Source organism: Mustelus asterias, unplaced genomic scaffold, assembly GCF_964213995.1.
Source record: "Mustelus asterias unplaced genomic scaffold, sMusAst1.hap1.1 HAP1_SCAFFOLD_171, whole genome shotgun sequence".
Classification (NCBI taxonomy): Eukaryota; Metazoa; Chordata; class Chondrichthyes; order Carcharhiniformes; family Triakidae; genus Mustelus; species Mustelus asterias.
The window spans coordinates 465,386-487,722 of NW_027590177.1; the positions used below are offsets into that span (position 1 = coordinate 465,386).

The 22,337-nt window shown below is 45.3% G+C and overlaps 4 protein-coding genes across 4 annotated transcripts in view; 3 read left to right on the forward strand and 1 right to left on the reverse strand.

Annotated features, from left to right (window-relative positions):
* LOC144485203 (uncharacterized) overlaps positions 1-22,337 on the forward strand; it is a 247,144-nt gene that overhangs the window by 187,961 nt on the left and 36,846 nt on the right. The window lies entirely within an intron of this gene.
* Positions 1-22,337, forward strand: part of LOC144485202 (uncharacterized) — a 199,433-nt gene that overhangs the window by 26,350 nt on the left and 150,746 nt on the right. The window lies entirely within an intron of this gene.
* The window catches only part of LOC144485226 (uncharacterized), a 123,298-nt gene that overhangs the window by 12,433 nt on the left and 88,528 nt on the right, over positions 1-22,337 (reverse strand). The window contains exons 11-13 of the mRNA XM_078203433.1: positions 16,820-18,065; positions 15,541-15,599; positions 2,400-3,145 (exon numbers count right to left, since the gene is read on the reverse strand). Coding sequence (XP_078059559.1) covers positions 2,400-3,145; positions 15,541-15,599; positions 16,820-18,065 — 2,051 coding nt within the window. The remainder of the gene's footprint in view (positions 1-2,399; positions 3,146-15,540; positions 15,600-16,819; positions 18,066-22,337) is intronic.
* On the forward strand, positions 5,923-11,120 carry LOC144485198 (uncharacterized). Its single transcript, XM_078203404.1, has 2 exons — positions 5,923-5,960; positions 7,604-11,120. Exon 2 carries the CDS (start codon positions 8,072-8,074, stop codon positions 9,218-9,220), a length of 1,149 nt encoding a protein of 382 aa, XP_078059530.1. The 5' UTR covers positions 5,923-5,960; positions 7,604-8,071; the 3' UTR covers positions 9,221-11,120.

Genomic DNA, 22,337 nt, shown 5'->3' on the forward strand with positions numbered 1-22,337 from the left:
TAGTCTGATTTTATTGGTAAAAGCAAAATACTGTGGATGCTGGGATCAGAAACAAAAATAGGAAATGCTGGAAAATCTCAGCAGGTCCGACAGCATCTGTGGGGAGAGAACAGAGCCAACATGTCGAGTCTGGATGACTGTCTGTCAGAGCTGACAAAGGGTCATCCAGACTTGAAACATTGGCTCGATTCTCTCTCCACAGATGCTATCAGACCTGCTGAGATTTTCCAGCATTTTCTGTTGTTGATTTTATGAGTACCCTGTTAACAAGTCCCTAACAATAAGATTTCTAATATTTCACCCACAACCGATGTTAACTGGTCTATATTCCCCATTTTCTCTCCTACTTTCTGGACTAGTGAGGTTAATGGTTGCTGACTTCCGATCCTTGGGAACTGTTCTAGGGTTTAAGGAATTCTGGAAGATCAAACTAATGCATCCACTATTTCTGAAGCTCCCTCTTTTAAACCCCCAAGATGCAGGTTGTCTGGTCCAGGGAATTTGTCACCATTTAGTCCCATTAATTTCTCCAGTCTCTATTTCTATAAGACCCTCATTCTTATTGGACAAGGGACTGTGTAACCGGTCTCCAAATCCACCACAGCTTTGGACTTGTGCAGCTCCCACCATTGATCAATCAAACCCATTTTAATGGGAATTAAATGGCTAGTTTCATTTTAAAAAACTTTTATTCACATTGCACTTGTCAGAAAGGATCATTTAATTAACAACTTTTCTGTAAAGTTCCATAAAATGAGGTTGGAACATGTCTGTCTAGTTTTTCATTATTATTGACATTTGATGAACAGCATTACAACTCAATATTGTATTGGTGACTAATGTTTAAAAATGGCTCTTCCTTGTATTAAAGTTCCCGCCCCCTTGCACTAACCCCTTGGTTCCCCATTATTAGAATTTTTCTTTTGTCTTCTACCGTGAAGACAGATAGATACAAAGTATTTGTTGCATTTCTCCGCCATTTCCTTGTTCCCCATTATATGTTGACTTTTATCTGCCTCTCATAGAGAATGTTTACTTTCACTCGCTTCTTCCTATCCACATACCTACAGAAACATTTAAAAATCTACTTTCTAAACTCTTACTGGTCTGCACCCAAAAAGGGAATTGAGCTCAGAAGCGATTTTAAAACAGTTTATTGAGAAGCAACAGTTAAAACAAGATGTGTGAGTTAAATAGATAGGAAAAGCACCTGACCTGTGACAGGTGAGAGAGATTTACAGATCCCAGAGGACAAGCAGACGGATGAAGCCAAGTGAATGCTGATGTCCATAACTGGTGCCTATGGAAGGTTCACTTCAATGAGCCTGATTGTGGGTGTTGGGGAGAAGCCAGTCAATTTGAAATCTCCTTGCTCTTGAGGGCCTGTTTTAACCTTTACATGGAGTTAGTTACTATAAGAGCCAATGGTATGAAGGTTAAAAATGTCCTGCCTCAGGGCCTGTGCTAGAGACAGGTCCTTGGCAGGGAGAAAGGCTTGTCCTGTGTTTGTCAGCCAGCAAGCTTTCTTCCGAAGACAGAGGGAAAGCTCTTTCTATAATATTCCATCAGTATCCAAAGATTTTATAAGGCTATTAGATGGTGATTTCTTACAATCTGTTACTTGGATTTGACTTTTCTCCATTCCTGTGCTGAGGGGATTTCTGTACCAGACGGGATGGGTGATATTTGGAGACTCTCGATTCTCCACCAATTCCCATTCCCCTTCTTTCTGGGGGATACTGGAGGTGTCACTGTGTGTAGGTCAGTAAGAATTCTCAGCAAGGATTAATCAGCACTTTCTAATTGGAGATGTTCATCAGTGGAACCTCTCAGACACTGAATTGTAGAATTCGGGCCAAAGATCAATAGGACGGCAGAGTGGTTCGCACTGCTGCCTCACAGCGCCAGGACCCGGGTTCGATTCCTGATTTAGGTCACTATCTGTGCGGACTCTGCACATTCTCCCCGTGTCTGCATGGGTTTCCTCCAGGTGCTCTGGTTTCCTCACAGTCCGAAAGATGTGCTGGTTAGGTGCATTGGCCATGCTGAATTCTCCCTCAGTGTAACCCGGACAGGCGACTAGTGTGGCGACTAGGGGATTTTCACAGTAACTTCATTGCAGTGTTAATGTAAGCCTACTTGTGACACTAATAAATAAACTTAACTTAAACAATTTAAGATTGAAGTAAAAGTTCTGAATCTTGTTGTGAACTAATTTCAGATGGACCGCGGTAACTGCAGCCCCAGGAGCACAATCACCTCTAGATCCAGAGTATTAAACTCCAGCCCAGTTACCGGCTGTATTAACATCAGCAGAAACAAACTCCAGCTGTCAGAATGAAAGGCCCTGGGTGTCATTAACAGCAGCAATAACAGCAGAATCCAATCCCTGCCCTCACTGGTGAACTCGCTGGTGTTTCAGCAGCTGAGATGAATCAATGAATCCCTTCCCACACTCGGAGCAGGTGAACGGCCTCTCCCCGGTGTGAACACGTTCATGTCTCAGCAGTTGGCATGAATCAGTGAATCCCTTCCCACACATGGAGCAGGTGAACGGCCTCTCCCCAGTGTGAGCTCGCTGGTGTACAGTGAGACTGCCTGAGTGTCTGAAACTCTTTCCACAGTCAGTGAAGCTGAATGGCCTCTCCCCAGTGTGAACTCGCTGGTGTTTCAGCAGGGTGGATGAAAGCCTAAAGCTCATTCCACAGTCAGTGCAGCTGAATGGTTTCTCCCCGGAGTGAACTCGCTGGTGTGCCACTAGATTAGAGGAATTAATGAATCCCTTCCCACACACGGAGCAGGTGAACGGCCTCTCCCCAGTGTGAACCCGCCAGTGTAACGCTAGATTGTATGACTGAATGAACCTTTTCCCACACACAGAGCAGCTGAACGGCCTCTCCCCAGTGTGAACACGCTGATGTAATGCTAGGTTGGATGACTGAGTGAAATCCTTCCCACACATGGAGCAGGTGAAGGGTCTCTCCCCAGTGTGGGTGCGTCGATGTGTTTCCAGTTTGGATGGGCAAGTGAATGCTTTCCCACAGTCCCCACATATCCACGGTTTCTCCGTGGTGTCAGTGTCATCATGTCTCTCCATGTTGATGATCAGTTGAAGCTTCGTCCACACACACAACACGTGTACAGTTTCTCCTCACTGTGAATGGTGATGTTTTTTCAGGCTGTGTCACTGGTTAAAGCTCTTTCCACAGTCAGTTCACTGGAACACTCTCACTCGGGTGTGCGTGTGTCTCGGTGATTTTCCAGTCACACTGATGTTTGAAATCTTTTCCCACTGACAGAACAAACAAACATTTCTCCTTCCACTTTCCAAGTCCGATGATATCCAGGTCCTAATGAATCGAGTGATTCTGTCAGATCTTGATGTGATGTCTGGTTTGAGATTCCCGTCTGCAATCCTCAACTTCTAACACCTGTAAAAACCGTCAATAAAAATCATCACTGACTGTCCAGGATAGAAATTCTGAACAGACAATTCTAGTTTCTCTGGAATTTTTTCCTCTCGAACCCCCAAAGTTGCAGATCCCCATCCCACACAATCTCCCTCCTCCCTGAACTGAAATCCAAATAAATTGACAGATAATCATTTCAGTATCCTTTTAAAAAATGTGTACAACTAGAGATAGTATTTTTGATGATTCACTTCATTCATAACACATGAGAAAACATTAATCTGAATCACCCTGACCCGATCAGTCAGAATAGCAGATGTTAACTTTGTGTCCAGAACTGACTGTTTAGAGATTTGATGAGAAATTGTGAAGGGGGTTTCTCCAAACCTCCCTCTCTAACTAAGTTAAACCTGGTATCAGTGTCAGGGCCCATTCTGCTTTCTGGTTCTCTTCCTGCTGACTAATTAACCTCAATTAAATATCAAGAATACTGAAGCCACTGCTTTTGGTCCCCCTTCCAAGTCTTGTTCCTTTGCAATCCACTCAATCCCTCTTCCTGGCAAATATCTGAAATTAAGCCAGTTTGTTCATAACCTCGGTGTCCCATTTGATCCCAAGTTTCTGGGACTGCCTATTTCCACCTCGGTAACATCACATGCCCTCAACTCTGCCTCAGTGCATCTGCTACTCAAACCTTCATTCAGGCCATTGTTACTTCCAAACTCAACTATTCCATTGCACTTGACGTTTTACCCGTGGAAATGTGAAGTCATCCAAAAGTCTGCTACTCCTTTCCTAATTAACAGCAAGTCCCTGATCACCCCTGTCCTCCATGACTTGCCTTGGCTCCCAGTCATGCAACACCTTGATTGTAAAATTCTCATCTTTGTTTTCAAATCGTTCCATGGCTTCAGCCCTCCTGATCTCTGTAATCTTCCCACAAACATCCGAGATATCAGTGCTGCTCTTGTACATTCCCTACTGTAATTGCTCCACTACTGGTGGTCGTGTCTTCAGTTCTTCAGCCCCAGGATCTGAATTCCCACCCTACACCTCTCTGTCTCTACCTCACTTTCCTCCTTTAAGCCTCTTTTAAACTCACCTCTTTGTCCAAGTTTTTGGTCATCTGTCCTAATATCTCCTGATGTATCTGGGAATCTCACTTTGTTTTATAATGTTCCTTAAAGTTTATTTATCAGTCACAAGTAAGACTTACATTAACACTGCAATGAAGTTACTGTGAAATTCCCCTAGTCGTCACACTCCAGCACCTGTTTGGGTCGATGCACCTAACCAGCACATCTTTCCGACTGTGGGAGGAAACCATAGTACCCGAAGGAAACCCACGCACACACAGGGAGAATGTACAAACTCCACACAGTGACCCAAGCCGGGAATCGAATCCTGGCGCTGTGAGGCAGCAGTGCTAACCACTGTGCCGCCGTGCCACTTGTGTGAAGTGCACTGGGATGATTTATGATATTATAAATAGAAGTTGGTGTTGGCTATAATTCTGACCTCCTGTTTTACAACAACCCACTGATTTCACAACAAACTCTATCTCTGATGTTTTGTTTGCTGAGGATTATCCATTTGGTTTTGCCCTTAATAAAGATGGCCGATGTTAACGTCTGAGGATTTTGCCTCACAAATTGAGGGATTAAAGTTTAATTATTAGTGTCACGAGTAGGTTTACATTAACACTGCAATGAAGTTACTGTGAAATTCCCCCAGTCACCACACTCCGGCACCTTTTCGGGTTACACTGAGGGAGAATTTAGCACGGCCAATGCACCCTAACTAACCAGCACATCTTTCAGACTGTGGGAGGAAACCGGAGCACCCGGACGAAACCCGCACAGACACGGGGAGAATGTGCAGACTCCACACAGACAGTGACCCAGGCTGGGAATTGAACCCGGGTCCCTGGCGCTGTGAAGCAGCAGTGTTAACCACTGTGTCACCCATGCCCGAGATCCGGCACCTGACCGACACCGGGTGTTTATGAAGCCTCACCGCCCGGATCCATTTATGTTTCCGGTTTTCTATCGGGCTCTGGATCCGCGCCATTTAAAATTCCCATTGAAAACCCGCCGGCTCGAGCTCCTTCCCGCCTGCGGATCCACAAAGTGTTTCCAAATCCTCCCAGCCACCGCCTAACGCTGACTCCGCTTCTCCGGAACAAACAAGCGCCAAGGACAGCAATGACACTGCGCATGCTCCACATCACAATGACGGCAGCTCCGGACCAATAGGAAGAGGGGGCGGCGCTGGAGGACCGAGCCGAGCGGCTGGTCCTCCAACCAATTGGAGTGAATGAGGGGCGGGATTGGAGGACCGAGCGTGAGCGGCTCGTCCTCCAACCAATCAGAATAAATGAGGGGCGGAGCTGGAGGACTGAGCCGGAGCGGCTGATCCTCCAACCAATCGGAGTAAATGACAGGCGGGTCCAGGCTGGGAGTGGAGCATGCGCAAAGATGATCAGGCGTTGGGGAGCCTGGGAACGCACTGCGCAGGTGTGGTGTGCACAGGAAGAAGTCACAACACCAGGTGAAAGTCCAACAGGTTTATTTGGAATCAGGAGCTTTCGGAGCTCCGCCCCTTCATCAGGTGACTCACCCAGTCCAACACCGGCACCTCCACATCAGGTGGTGTGGGTGTGCGCTCTGAGCATGCTCAGTGTCAGTCATGGTGTTGGGCAGGGTTCGGGAGGAGATTGTGAGCACAGGGTGGGAATGGAAACCACGGCTGCACTGGAAACAGCACCAACTTCTGGCCTAGGCCGCAGGCCCCGGCTTTACCACAGGGACAGCGCTGAAACCGGTGGCTGGACATTGAGGAGGATTTGGAAACACTTTGTGGATCCACAAACCCTTCAGAATCATTGTCAGCTCCCTGGTTTGCAGCTGCGGGGCTTCTCCCTCCCTCCCTCCCGGGAACAGGCCCAGGTTAACGGCCCCATCCTGGCTCAGCCACTGGAGGATGGTTCACATCAGAGGATGGGGGAGGGGGACAATAAATAAGAGGTTACACTTTGGCCTCAAATCAATGAGGACTCTGATCTCTGGGAAGGAAGGAAACCCTGGGAGGTGGGCGGGGAGGATTCACAAACACCAGCTGGAGGCCCCAACACCCCCAATAAGACCCATTGGTTTTATTGTCAGTCTGCAGACAGCAGCTGGAGAACTGAACCCAGACAGAGGAGAGGGAGGGAGAAAACTGGGAGTGGAGAAAAGAAAATTGTCTGTTCAGCGTTTCTATTGTGGATTGACAGCTGCTTTATAGATGCAAGATGGGGCAGCACGGTGGCACAGTGATTAACACTGCTGCCTTACAGCGCCAGGGACCTGGGTTCAATTCTGCCCTTGGGTGACTGCCTGTGTGGAGTTTGCACATTCTCCCCGTGCCTGCGTGGGTTTCCTCTGGGTGCTCCGGTTTCCTCCCACAGTCCAAAGATGTGCAGGTTAGGTGGATTGGCCATGCTCAATTGCCCCTTCGTGTCAGAGAGATTAACAAGGTAAATATTACGGGAATGGGTGGGATAGTTGTCGGTGCAGACTCGATGGGTTGAATGGCCTCCTCCTGTACCTTGAGGATTCTCCGATTCTATGATGGATGTTTGAAAACTGCTTTTACACACGGTTACATGTTGACGATTTACACACAGAAAACTCAACCCCAAGAGAAATGTTTGTCTCTCTGTGATTTCTATTCTGCATTGACTGTGATGATTTTTGTAAACAGAGATTACAACTTTCAGGAAAGGTTAAATGGACTGAAGTTTTTTCCTATCGAGCAGTGACCTGATAAAAGTCTTTCAAATTATTAGTGGCTTGGACAGGGGAAATGTGGAGAGAATGTTCCACTTGTGACAGAGTCTAAAAGAAGGAATGATCAATAAACGAAGAGTCATAAATACAAGATAGTTACCAATAAATCCAAGAAGCAATAAGGACAAATTTCTTCACTCACAGGTTTAGAATTACCATAGAAATGAGTTGAGGAAAGTGCTGAGATTGTTTCAAAAGGAAATGGGAGAAACACACAAGAGAAAAAGAAATGGAAAAATCAACTGAAAGGCTGAGATGAGGTCTATGGGACAGGAGAAGATGTGTCAAGTATAAAGAATTAAACTGAATGGCTTGTTTGTGTCTTGTGTATTCAAAGTAATTCAATGTAAACTCCTTTTCCAGAATATCTGCAGACGGGCGATTTAAACCAAACGTCTCGGGATCTGACAGTGTCACATGATTCTTCAGGATCTGAATATCAAAGGCCCATGAATGTGGAAGGAGAAACGTTTGCCTATTTTGTCTTTGGGAAATTATTCAACATCAGTGTGACTGGAAAAGCCCCGAGACACAGACATCTCAGTTACTTTTCCACAGTCAGCTGGAACAGAGCTTTAACCAGTCACACAGCGTGAAAAGAAATAGCACATTTTCATCAGGTAGACACCGCACTCGTGTTCTTTGTGTGGACCTGGTTTCAACTGATTAAATAACCTGGAGAGACATGAGGACACCGGCACCATGTGAACAAGGAGCAGCAATAGGCCATTCGGCCCCACGGGCCAGTTCCGCCATTTAATAACATCATGGCTGATCTGATAGTGAGCTCAAATCTGCATCCCGCCTACACCCGATAGCCTGTCAATAATCATGGAGAAACCGTGGAAATGTGCGGACTGTGGGACGGGATTCAATTACCCGTCTGAATTGGAAACCCATCGACGTATTCACACTGGGGAGAGACCATTCACCTGCTGTGTGTGTGGGAAGGGATTCACTCAGTCATCCAGCCTGTACACACACCAGCATGTCCATACTGGTGAGAGGCCATTCACCTGTCTTCAATGTGGGAAGGGATTTAATGCTTTATCAAACCTCCGGACTCACCACCAGGTTCACTCTGATCAGAGACCGTTTAAATGTTGTGAGTGTGAGAAGAGCTTTAAAAGCAGAAAGGATTTGTTGATTCACCAACGCACTCACACTGGGGAGAGGCCATTCATCTGCAACATGTGTGGTAAGGGATTCACCCAGTCATCCCACCTCCTGACACACCAAAGTGTTCACACTGATCAGAGACCATTTAAATGTTCTGATTGTGAGAAGAACTTTAAAAGTAAAAAGGATTTACTGATTCACCAGCGCACTCACACTGGGGAGAGGCCGTTCATCTGCTCCGTGTGTGGGAAGGGATTCACTTGTTCATCCCAGCTCCTGAAACATCGATTTGTTCACACAGATCAGAGACCTATCAATTGTCCTGAATGTGATAAAACATTTAAAAGCAAAAAGGATCTTCTGAAACACCAGCACACTCACACTGGGGAGAGGCCATTCACCTGCTCTCTCTGTGAGAAGGGATTCACTCGGTTAGCTCACCTTCTGAGACACCATCGAGTTCACACTGGGGAGAGGCCGTTCACCTGCCCTGTGTGTTGTCAGGAATTCATTGATACATCTGATCTTCTGATACACCGGCGAGTTCACACTGGGGAGAGACCGTACACTTGCCTCCTGTGCGGCAAGAGATTCACTCAGTCATCCCACCTGACTACACACCAACTTGTTCACACTGATCAGAGACCTTTTGAATGTTCTGATTGTGAGAAGAGATTTAAAAGTAAACAGAATCTGCTGAAACACCGGCGAGTTCACACTGGGGAAAGGCCGTTCAACTGCTCCATGTGTGGGAAGGGATTCGCTCAGTCAAACAACCTGCTGAAACACCAGCAAGTTCACAGGCGACAGCAGGGGTTGGATTCTGCTGTTATTGCTGCTGTTAATCACACCCAGGACTGAATAGTGTCTGGTTGCCAGTGAGGTTCCACAGTTTTGTGGTATATATCAATGACTTAGACTTAAATGTAAGGCTCATGATTCAGTTTGCAGATGAAACAACAATTGTATTTATGTTTAACAATCCAGAAGAAAGCCGTGGACTGCAGGAAGATATCAGTGGGTTGGTCAGATGGGCAGAAAAATGGCACATGGAATTCGATCTGGAGCAGTGAGAGAGAATGAATTTGGGACATTAGACAAGACAAGGGAATGAACAGTAAAGGGATGATGCTGAGAATTATAGAGGATCAGAGAGAACCTGGAGTCAACATCCAGGCATCTGTGAAGGAGGCTGGACAGGTAGATCATAAGACCATCAGATGTAGGAGCAGAATTAGGCCATTCAGCCCATTGAGTCTGCTCTGCCATTCAATCAAGGCTGATCAGTGTCTCAATCAGGTGGTCAAGAAGACATTTGGCCCAAGCCTAGTGTATAAGAGGAGGGAGATTATGCTCAAACTGAAGCAGAGAGTGGGAATAAATGGATCCTTTTCAGAGTGGGAAGCAGTGACTAGTGGGTGCGGCAGGTTCAGTGCTGCAACCCCAGCTGTTCATAATATACATTAATGATTTGGATGAAGGAATTGAATGCAATATCTCCAATTTTCAGCCGACACTAAGCTGGGTGGCAGTGTGTGCTGTGAGGAGGATCCTGAGAGGTTACAGGGGGGCTTGGACAGGCTGAGTGGGCAGATACTTGGCAAATGCAATATAATGTGGATAAATGTGAGGTTATCAACTTTGGTGGCAAAAACAGGAAGAAAGATTATTATCTGAATGGTGGCAGTTTAGGAAAAGGGGAAGTGCATCGTGACCTGGGTGTCATGGTGGGACAGTTGCTGAAGGTTGGCATGCAGGTACAGCAGGCGGTGAGGAAAGCTAATGGCATGCTGGCCTTCATAGCAAGAGGATTTGAGTACAGGAGTAAAGATGTCTTGCTGCAGTTGTACAGGGCCTTGGTGAAGCCACACCTTGAGTATTGTGTGCATTTCTGGTCTCCTAGTCTGAGGAAGGACATTCTTGCTATTGAGGGAGTCCAGCTAAGGTTCACCAGACTGATTCCTGGAATGGCAGGACTGACATATGAAGCGAGACTGGATCGACTGGGCTTTTACTCACTGGAATTTAGAATGAGAGGGGATCTCATAGAAACATTTAAAATCCTGATGGGACTGGACAGGCTCGATGCAGTCCCAACATGTTCCCAATGTTGGGGAAGTCCAGAACTAGGGGTTACAATCTTAGACTGAGATGAGGAAGAGCTTCTTGTTGTGAACCTGTGGAATTCTCTACCACAGAAAGGTGTTGGGGCCAGTTTGTTAAATATGTTCAAGAGGGAGCTGGATGTGACTCTTGTGACTAAAGGGACCACAAGGGGTATGGAGAGAAAGCGGGACTGTGATACTGTAAGTCCATGATCTACCATGATCATATTGAATGGTGGTGAAGGCTCGAAGGGCCGAATAGCCGACTCCACCTATTTTCTATGTTTATAAAATGCTTCATAAAACATTCTGTAGAAGGATCATTTAGATCCAAAAGATTAACTCTGTTTCTCCCCACAGATGCTGCCAGACCTGCTGAGGTTATCCAGCATATTCTGTTTATATTTATAAAATGCTCGTTGGAGCAAGCTGGAGTACTGAGCACAGTTCTGGTCACCAGATTAATCAGTTATAAAAGTATATGTCTAGTAAAGCTGTGTGGCAGAAAGCTGAAGCCAGTTGATGAATTTTTAATATAATTCCAATCTGTTCAATTTTCAAATCTAGTGAATAAAGGATTGAAGAATTGGGAGGGTTTGTGGAGGAATCATTTCACCCGGAGAGTGATGGGGATCTGGAACTCACTGCCTGAAAGGACGGGAGAGGCAGAAACCCTCATCACATTAAACAGGAACTCAGATACACAGCTGAGATTCTGTAACACACAGAGGGACAGATCAAGAGCTGGAAAGTAGGGTGAAACTGGACAGTACTTTGCCAGCCAGCACAGACCTGATGGGCTGAATGGCCTCCTGCTGTTCAGTGAATTTTCTATATTTCAGTTCTGACAGTTGGAGTTTGTTTCTGCTGATGTTAATAACTCCTCGAACTGGGCTGCAGTGTAATATTCTGGATAAATCAGATTTGATTAAAACATCAGAGTAGATTTTGTCTTACCCACCTGTGTTATCTGATTGTACTCTGACTTTCTGATCAGTAACACAACTAACCTCAGCCGCCCCAATCTGTGAGTGACTCAAATTCCCCAACAACACTGTGGGTGTCCCTCAAACCACAGGGACTGCAGCGGTTCAGGAAGGGCAGCTCACCACCACCTCAAGGGCAATTAGGAACAGGCAATAAAAATACTGGTCTGGCCAGCGACACCCACACCCCATGAAAAGAAAATGTCTGTTTAAACAAGACTTAATTAAGGCAGGACAGGATTCTGTGGATAATAAATTTTATAACATTAAATTAACATTATTATTAAAGGAAAGAGGTTTGCATAACAATTCAGGAAAACTTCCAAGATGGCGCAAGAGCAAGGTGACTTCTTGCAAGCTGTGCCCAGCATACCCTCTAATTCTATCTTTTACTCTCGTTCTGTGCTTCTAAAACTTTATTCTGACTCTTATAACACTACATTCTGCATCCTCTCCTTCTTTATGAACAGTATGTTTTGTCTGTATAGCGCGCAAGAAACAATACTTTTCACTGTATCCTAATACATGTGACAATAATAAATCAAATTAGACAATGATTTTTACAACTTTATCGAGGTGTTGATCCATCACAGCGTTCCCCTCTCAAGACTCTGTCTCAGATACAGTCCCACTTGCTGAGGTGGACATGTGATTCTTGCCTCGAGTGAGTGTCTTCAGTAATCAGCCAGCAACAAATCATTATGGAGCCTTGACTTTTCACCCCTGAGTGGCCAGCACCCTGTGTCAGAGTCAAGCTTTTCCTCAGTTAATAATTGACTCAGGGCTGCTACTTGAGTTAATCTAATTAGTTCTTGGTAACAGTGGCCACCCGGCCTCAGTATAGCAGACAAGAACACAAGAGAGCTAAAATCTGTTGAGTTTAACCAATTCTCCACCCACCGGGTCAAACTAAAGGATTGTGATGTGCCATTCCCTGGGACCTTTATCAGGGGTCCTTTATTGTTAGAACAGATGTCTGCACAAACGCAGAGACATACAATAACTGAAGCTAACGAGTTTTGAATGAAAAACCAGTCTTTCCAATATGATTATTGATTCATTATTTATACCATAATCAAGGCTCATTACCTGTACAGGCATCTGTTTCATGACTGGTTACTCCCTTCACACAGTGATCTGATCAATACATGTGGTTAATACAGAAAACAAAATGGCCCCTTTGGATATGTTAGTATCAAAATGACTTCCTTGACCTTGTTAGTTATTATTAGATACAATATAAAACTGGTGCAATTAAATTAAAGTCCAACCACCCAGACCTTACAGTTAGAAACATGATTTAATGCACCATAAATGAGAAAGGATTAATTGTAAAATTGAAACTGAGGTGTGGTCTAGTGCAGTTTTAAAAGAAATGATTCAGGCTAATATAAGCTGATGCAATCGAATGTAACAGTAACTAAGAATGATCCCTGTGAATTATAAGCAGAGACATGGTCTTCAGTGGTAATAAAACCAGGGCCTCCTATGATTTAAACATAGAGATGTTTTGTCTAATTATTAATAAGGAAGGGTTAAGTGTCGAATAGAACAATTGTCTAGTGTAAAATAAACTGAGACACAACCTGGTTTAACATAAATATAGGGCGGCACGGTGGCACAGTGGTTAGCACTGCTGCCTCACAGTGCCAGGGACCCAGCCTTGGGTTACTGTCTGCATGGAGTTTGCACATTCTCCCTGTGTCTGCGTGGGTTTCCACCCACAGTCCAAAGGATGTACAGGTTAGGTGGATTGGCCATGCTAAATTCTCCCTCAGTGTCAAGGGGACTAGCTGGGTAAATATGTGGGGTTGCGGGGCTATGGCCTGGGTGGGATAATTGATAGTGCAGGCTCCTTCTGCACTGTAGGGATTCTATGCTTTGAAATATGAACATGGTCTAGAAACAGTGTTTAACAAAGGCAGGGCGTGCAGTTATTTAAGTTAGGACATGGCTGGCACAGTAACTGAGTAAGAAGTCTCACAACACCAGGTTAAAGTCCAACAGGTTTATTTGTTAGCACAAGCCACAAGCTTTCAAAGTGCTGCTCTTTCATCAAGTGAGTGGGAGTTGTGTTCACAAACAGGGCATATACATAAAGGGCAAAAGAGTAACAAGGGAGAGAGTAGAGCCTCTTAAGGATCAACAAGGTCATCTATGTGCGGATCCACAAGAGATGGGTGAGATCCTAAATGAATATTTCTCATCAGTATTTACTGTTAAAAAAAGCATGGATGTTAGGGAACTTGGGGAAATAAATAGTGATGTCTTGAGGAGTGTACATATTACAGAGAAGGAGGTGCTGGAAGTCTTAAAGCGCATCAAGGTAGATAAATTCCCGGGACCTGATGAAGTGTATCCCAGGATATTGTGGGAGGCTCGGGAGGAAATTGCGGGTCCCCCAGCCGAGATATTTGAATCATCGATAGTCACGGGTGAGGTGCCTGAAGATTGGCAAATGTTGTGCCTTTGTTTAAAAAGGGCTGCAGGGAAAAGCCTGGGAACTACAGGCCAGTGAGCCTCACATCTGTGGTAGGTAAATTGTTGGAAGGTATTTTGAGAGACAGGATCTACAGGCATTTAGAGATGCAAGGACTGATTAGGGACAGTCAGCATGGCTTTGTGAGTGGAAAATCATGACTCACAAATTTGATTGAGTTTTTTGAAGGGGTAACCAAGAAGGTAGATGAGGGCAGTGCAATTGATGTTGTCTATATGGACTTTAGCAAGGCCTTTGACAAGGCCTACCGCATGGTAGGTTGTTTCATAAAGTTAAATCTCACGGGATCCAGGGTGAGGTATCTAAATGGATACAAAATTGACTTCTTGACAGAAGCCAGAGGGTGGTTGTAGAGAGTTCTTTTTCAAACTGGAGGCCTGTGACCAACGGTGTGCCTCAGGGATCAGTGCTGGGTCCACTGTTATTTGTCATTTATCTTAATGATTTGGATGAGAATATCGGAGGCATGGTTAGTAAGTTTGCAGATGACACTAAGATTGGTGGCATCGTGGACAGTGAAGAAAGTTATCTCCAATTGCAACAGGATCTTGATCAATTGGGCCAGTGGGCTGACGAATGGCAGATGGAGGTTAATTTTGATAAATGCGAGGTGATGCATTTTGGTAGATTGAACCAGGGCAGGACTTACTCAGTTAATGGTAGGGCTTTGGGGAGAATTACAGAACAAAGAGATCTCGGGGTACATGTTCATAGCTCCTTGAAAGTGGAGTTACAGGTGGACAGAGTGGTGAAGAAGGCACTCGGCATGCTTGGTTTCATTGGTCAGAACATTGAATACAGGAGTTGGAATGTCTTGTTGGAGTTGTCCAAGACATTGGTCAGGCCACACTTGGAATACTGTGTGCAATTCTGGTCACCCTATTATAGAAAGGATATTATTAAACTAGAAAGAGTGCAGAAAAGATTTACTAGGATGTTACCGGGACTTGATGGATTGAATTATAAGGAGAGGCTGGATAGACTGGGACTTTTTTCTCTGGAGCGTAGGAGGCTGAGGGGTGATCTTATCGAGATCTCTAACATAATGAGGGGCACAGATCAGCTAGATCGTCAATATCTTTTCCCAAAGGTAGGGGAGTCTAAAACTAGAGGGCATAGGTTGAAGGTGAGAGGGGAGAGATACAAAAGTGTCCAGAGGAGCAATTTTTTCACACAGAGGGTGGTGAGTGTCTGGAACAAGCTGCCAGAGGTAGTAGTAGAAGTGGGTACAATGTTGTCTTTTAAAAAGCATTTAGATAGTTACATGGGTACGATGGGTATAGAGGGATATGGGCCAAATGCGGGCAATTAGGATTAGTTAGGGGTTTTTAAAAAAAAGGGCGGCATGGACAAGTTGGGCCGAACGGCCTGTTTCCATGCTGTAAACCTCTCTGACTCTATGAACCTTAAATGAACAGACAGGGTCTGGAGTAGTATGAAAAGGCTCAGATGCAATAATAATAAGATAGTAATAACCGAGACAGGGCACATATTAAAATAACCAGAGATGGGAATCAGGATTGTATGGCCCTTCCTGGTCAGTGGTACATTATTGTCCCATTGAACTAAATGGAGATTTAAATGGTTCACCGCCTTCACTGGAGGGAGACAAGCTGTGGTGGGGCCATAAATTTCTGGCCAGAGTTTACCTAAAGTAAACAGAGTCATGATCTTGTGTAAAATGAACAGAGAAATATCTACTTCATATAAATGTACAAAGTTGCAAGTGTATTATCAGCAGAGACCTGGTCTAGTGCTGCAATCTCTGAGATACGGTCTTGTATAATATAAATGGAGTCTTAGTCTGGTACAGAGCAACAATACAGAGCACAGTACAGCAATACAGAGTACAGTGCAACAATACAGAGCACAGTGCAACAATACAGAGCACAGTGCAACAATACAGAGCACAGTGCAACAATATAGAGCACAGTACAGCAACACAGAGTACAGTGTAACCATACAGAGCACAGTACAGCAATACAGAGTACAGTGCAACAATATGGAGTACAGTACAACAGAGAACTAGCCTCGTTTTTCAGGAACCAAGACACTGTCTAATGCAACAAGAAGTTAGAGGTTTTGTAATGTAAACAGAGAGATTTAAAGGGAGCTTTAATGGTGATGTATAAAATTGTGAAGGGTTTTGATGGTGTTCATTGTTAGATGCTCTTTTTAACTGGCGGACATGATTGCCTTGGTAACAATATGACCAAAGTGGAATAAAAAAAAAGGTATCAAATAATCTGCAATTACATTTTAAAGTAAATAAGAAATGCTGTAAAATAATTCTTAAAATAATTATATTTCTGGAATTCATTTGCAAACAATAATGGGGTCTGCACACAAGTACAGACATGATATAAGTTAAACTAGAAGAGTACCAGGAGATGAGAGTCTGCAGTTCAGTGGAAGCGTGAGAGAATTGTGGAATTATACAACACAAAATGAGACCATTCAATCCATCGTACCTGTGTTGTCTCTTTGAAATAGTTATCAAATTAATCCCGCTAGTCGAATCTTTCCCCACAGCCCTGCAATTTTCCACTTTAAGTATATATCCAATTGTTTTTCAAAAGTAATTATTGAATCTGATTCCATAACCCAGTCAGTCAGTGCACACCAGTTCACATCTTATTGTGTCCCATAGCCGTCTCCTCATCTTGTTTCTTTACAGATTATTTTAAATCAGTTCATCCTCTGGTTACCAACCCTCTTGTTGGTGCAAATAGTTCCTCCCCATCTATCCTATCAAAACCCTTCATGACTTGAACACCTCAATTCAATCTTGCCTTAATCTGCTAACATTTCTCCCAGATGGTCTGTCCAATGAGGTGCAACTTCATTGCATCATTGCTGATGTATTTACCTTGCTCTGACAAGGGGATTAGATCTTTAATCTCAGCATTCTCTGAGTGCGGAACCTGGAGGGTCTTCACTTCATTCACAAACCACACACCATTGACACATTGGTAAAGCAGAATGCTCAGCTTGTGAGAATGTGTCTTGCCAGCTAGTTCACAATTGCTCACTGAGACAAGGAGAGTGGAAAAGTCATCCTCCTGCTGAATCTCACCATATCGCATGCGATTGTGAAAATTGTTCCTTGGCCGCTGGATCCTTTGACGATTTGGGCAAAAGGTAACACGCCATTGAGTCTTCAGTTTGAAATGGCTGGTCGAGAACGATGTCCCAATAGATGTTTGATTCATCATCTGATATCCTGTGATGTCCCAGAGGTGGCTGAAACTTCCTGATGTATACAGCCTCATGGTAAATGGGATGGTGGTGATATCATGGTGTTGGCTGATGGAGTCCATGGGCAAAAGGTGCACTTGGTAAACCAGCAAGCTCTCCCGGAGCAGGTAGGTAGAGATTGCCTCAGGTAGGCTTCCTCTGGCTTGGAGGTCAAACAGTTTCTCTGGGGGCATCATAGGATAGCGAATGTGGTGCAGCATTTCTTCAATATAGGCAGGATGCAGTGAAAGCCATCTCACCAGGGCTTGGAAAAGGATCACTTCATTCTCCAGCACCAGGTCAGACCTTTGGAGGAGAGCAGAGAGTTCATGGCACTCCATCGATGACCAGTCTGGCGACTTTATGACGCTACCAATGTTCCAGGCTATCAACCGGAGGCATTTTTCTTCCAGTTGGGTCAGACCAGTCAGCTTGGCATATTTCTGCCATGTGATGGCGCGGTTGGAGGAGTCTGGGGCAGCCACATTGGCCAACATGAATTGCTGGCAGCTTTCTCTCAGCTCCTGGACATTGTACTTCTCTGACAGACGGTGAAGGGGCTGCACATTCTCGGTGCTGAGGGTGACACTCCCACTGTACAGATACCTCAGGAAGTCCTGGAAGTGATCCAGGCACTCCTCTTCCTCAGTGAGGTGGACAGTCCGGCCTTTAGCATCCGACCAACGCTCAGTGTCCAACAGGGTCCTGAAGACGTCACTTCGCACGACCAGGATGAACCTGTGGGCGTTCAGTGTGAGCTTTTTGTTCACAACCAGTTTGATGTCACTGAAATCCTCCTTGTTGAACAGGGCAGAGAAGGTATTAACGAAACTAGTCTGGTGATTGAGGTTCTCCGATGGCCCAGTGACATCCATCATCTGTCAGTGAAATGCAAACAGTCAATAACTGATTAGGAGGAAGGAGACAGTGAGCAGGGATAATGGATACCAATGGAGAGCAGAATGTGACTGATGGAGCCCCCTCAGGCTAGCCCTCTGCCAGGGATCTGTACTGGGGCCTCAACTGAGGAATTTCACAGTAACTTCATTGCAGTGTTAATGTAAGCCTTACTTGTGACTAATAAATAAACTTTACTTTAACTTTTCACTACATTTATAAACAAGTCGGGTGAAAGACTAAAGAGACATATCTAAGTTTGCTGATGACATTGTTACGTGGTAAAATAAGTAATATATCCCTCTCTTCCACTCTCTCTGTTTCTCTCACTCCTTACCTGTATTGCAGAAAAACTTTAAAGAAAAGTGCTGAGTTCTCACCAACGATTTGAATGTGCGAATGAACAGCACTCTATATTAGAGCCAGTGGGAATCTTTAGCTCCTCACTTTCACTTTCAGTTCCCGGTTCTGACGAGGTATTCAGTGGGCGGGAACAATAAAACCCACCCTCCCACACAGGAACCACCCACATAAAACCCTTAAAAATAGAGTTAGACAAAAAAAATCTCCCGAGGGATATCACGTGTGTGCAACATCAGACAAAATAAATGTTTACCGAGCCAAAGAAAGAGGTGTTCAGAGCAGTGATCAGAATATCCATCCGTGAAGTGGGTTTGACAGCCAGCTCTCCCTCACTACACTTCTCCTGACTCTCCCCACTGACTCTGAATTCTCACACTGAGCGTCTGACAGTTCCTGAATAACAGAAATCTCAAATCAAACACTGGGAAGCGGGAAGCTTTTACATTCTGTGTCAGACACAAACTCTGTCCCCTAGCCAATGACTCCGTCGTTCTCCTGGCCAGTGTCGGGCTGAACCAGAGAACTCACAACCTTTTCTCCCATTTGACCCACAGATCAGCTTGCAATCCCCAAATATCAGCCTCCTCATAGAATCCCTACAGTGCAGAAGAGGCCACTGAGTCTGCACTGACTCTGACAGAACGTCTTACGCAGGCCCTCTCCCCCACCCAATCCCCGTAACCCCACACCTTCCCCATGGCTAATCCACCTAAGCTACACATCTTGGGACACTAAGGGGCAATTTAGCATAGCAAATCCACCTAACCTGCACATCTTTGGACTGTGGGAGGAAACCAGAGCATCTGGAGGAAACACATGCAGACACATGTGGGAGGACATGCAAACTCCACACAGACAATGACCCAAGGCCAGAATTAAACCCCGGTCCCTGGAGCTGTGAGGCACTGTGCCACCCGGGAAGGAACACATGAAATTGGGAGGATTGCAGGGATAGAGTGGGGCGGGGGGGGGGGGGGGGGCGGAGAGGGGGGGAGCAGCGTCTACAGAGGTTTACAGGGATTATTCAGGGAATTGAACAGATTGAGAATTTTAAAATGGAGGCATTACTGGTCAAGTTAGATCAGTGAACAAAGGCGTGATGGGTGAACAAGACTTGTGCAAATTAGGATACGGGCACCAGAATTCTGGATGAGATGCTGATGATGAAGGGAGATGGATGGGAGGTGGGCCATATATGTGATGGAATATACACCAGTCTAGAGATAATAGATACACAATGAGGCCATCAACAACAGAGCTGAGGCAGAGATGGAGATGGATGACATTATGGACATGGAAGGAGATAATTTTAAAGGGGACATGGGAGTTTGGGAATACTATTTTGGAACAAAAAGGTGGAGGTTTGCGATCAGTCCGGTTTAGCCTCAGTGATCATCCCAATCAGAATCACCAATGGGACAGTTAATGGATTGGTCTTGAATGAAGTTAAAGGCTGTGCAAACTCTTCACTGTCTCAGGATGGCTGTGATGCCTACACAGGGCCATTCTGCAAAGATGGTGACACTGCTGACAAGCATAACTAGCACCCACAACAGTTTATTCTGCCTGTATCAAAGATGGTGATGTCACAGCGAGGTCCTGTCTTTATCAAAGATGGTGAAATAGGGCATTTTGGCATTCTGATTGCCACACAGATGGAGAGTAACATGGTGCTGATGAGCTTGTCCCTAAATTTTAATGTTTCTCTCGGGATTTGGTCTCCAATTTGTAGCAAACGGCATAAGAAGTAGTCTGAGTAATTAACATCACTTCCTGATAATAGTCATCGTGAGGGTCCTTGGATTAAAATCCTAAACTGAGGGAATTTCTGTACTGGGGGAGGGGTAACATTTGGGGACTCTCGATTCTCGATGGGCTTGGGTAAGATGCTCTGTTGGGGAGTCAGTGCAGACTTGATGGGTTGAATGGCCTCCTTCTGTACTGTAGGATTCTATTGTCATTCTATGAATACTTGTGATATTCCCTGTCTGCCCAGTTATTCCATTAAATCAGCCTTTAATTGTTTGTGAATTACTCTCTCATGCTTCCACATCTCAGTGGTAAATGTTGATGTGTTTGCTCCGCACCCACAGGGCTCCATCTGTTTGCTCCGCACCCACAGGGCTCCATCTGTTTGCCCCCACACCCACAGGGCTCCATCTGTTTGAAGCCACAAACAGAAAGGTCCAGTTTTCTTTTTTTTAATACTTTTCCAATTCAATCAAATCAAATCCAATTCAGAGTCTCAACAAGTTGAGACATTTCAGATCCAGGCTGACAAGGTCCAGTTTTCTCCTGGAGTTTGACACAAAGCAGCTTCACAATGATGCAGAGTTTCAGCCAATGAGAGAGATCCGGGCTCAGCCCCGCCTCTCATTCACTCTGGTTGGTTGGAGGACCAGCTTCTCCCTCTCGGTCCTCCAGCCCCGCCCCCTCTTCCTATTGGTTCGGAGCTGCCGTCAATCAGTCCCCCGGGCATTGTGATGTGGAGCATGCGCAGTGCCGATAGTGGAGGTAGAAATTGGAGTGATTCATAGTAAGAGATCGCCGGGTAAACGGGGAACGATCGAGCCGGTGTGTGGGTTGGAAGGCTTTGAAAACATCTGATAGAGGCTCCAAACCCCGAATAAAAAGCTCCCGGTTCCGCGTTTGCAACAAACGGGCCGCGTTCGCGGTTCTGGGTTAACGGCCGCTGCCGTTAACGCCAGCAGGGCGTTGCTGGCAATGTGAAGGAGGGCGCATGCGCAGAGTGTGAGCCTGGGATTCCAGGTCAGCCCCGCCCCCTCACAGGGACATGTTTATCGACAATTGCAGGAATTTGTTATTTATTCTTTCACAGGGCGTGCCCCTCAGTGGCATTCATTGTATGTAGAGGAATATTCACGGTCTAAAATTGTTGAACTCAATGTTGAGTCCAGAAGGCTGCAATGTACCTCATCGGAAGATGTGGTGTTGTTCCTCCAGTTTGTGTTGGGCATCACTGGAGCATCGCAACAGGCCAAGGACAGAGATATGGGCATGAGACCCAGGTGCTGAGTAGAAATGGCAAATGAATGGAAGATTAGGGTCATGCTTGTAGATTAAGCAAAGGTGTTCTGCAAAGCTGTCACCCAGCCTCTCCCCAATGCAGAGGAAACAGCATTAACCGTAAGATACAGGAGCAGAATTAGGCCATTCAGCCCATCAACTCTGCTCTGCCATTTGATCATGCCTGATGATTCTCAACTTTATTCCTCCGCCTTTTCCCTGTAACCTGTGCAGTGAATGCAGTAGACTAAATTGAAAGAGGTGCAAGTGAAAGGCTGCTTCACCTGAAAGGAGTGTTCAGAGCCTTGGACAGGGGAGAGGTAATGGAGCACACATTGCATCTTCTGTGAATGCATAGGAAGGTAATGCATCATGATTGAATGGTGGAGAAGACTCAATGGGCCAATGACCTAATTCTGCTCCTATATCTCATGGTCCTATGGAAGGGATTGTGGGTACAGTGTGATGGAGGAGTTGTCCAGGGTGTCACAGAGGTAGCAGTCCCTGCAGAATGCTGACTGGGGTGGTGGTGCAGATGTGGCTCATGGTGTCAGCATGCTAGAGTTGGCAGAAATGGCAGATGATGTTCCTTTGGATTCCGTGGCTGGTATGGTGAAAAGGAAAGACATATTGAGTGACAGATCAGGCTTGATGGAGTGAATGGCCTGCTTCTGCTCCTATTTTTTATGATCTCTCAGTCCAAGACAGGATGCAGTGAGCATAGATCTGTCCATCAGCAGAATTGCAAGGATGTAGAAGGGTGTACAGCAGAGAGGAAGACTGTATGGTCTGGAGATTTGCAGATTTTGAGGATTGAGGGAGAAAAGAATATTCCTCAGAAATTAGAATTGTCTGTTTTGAAT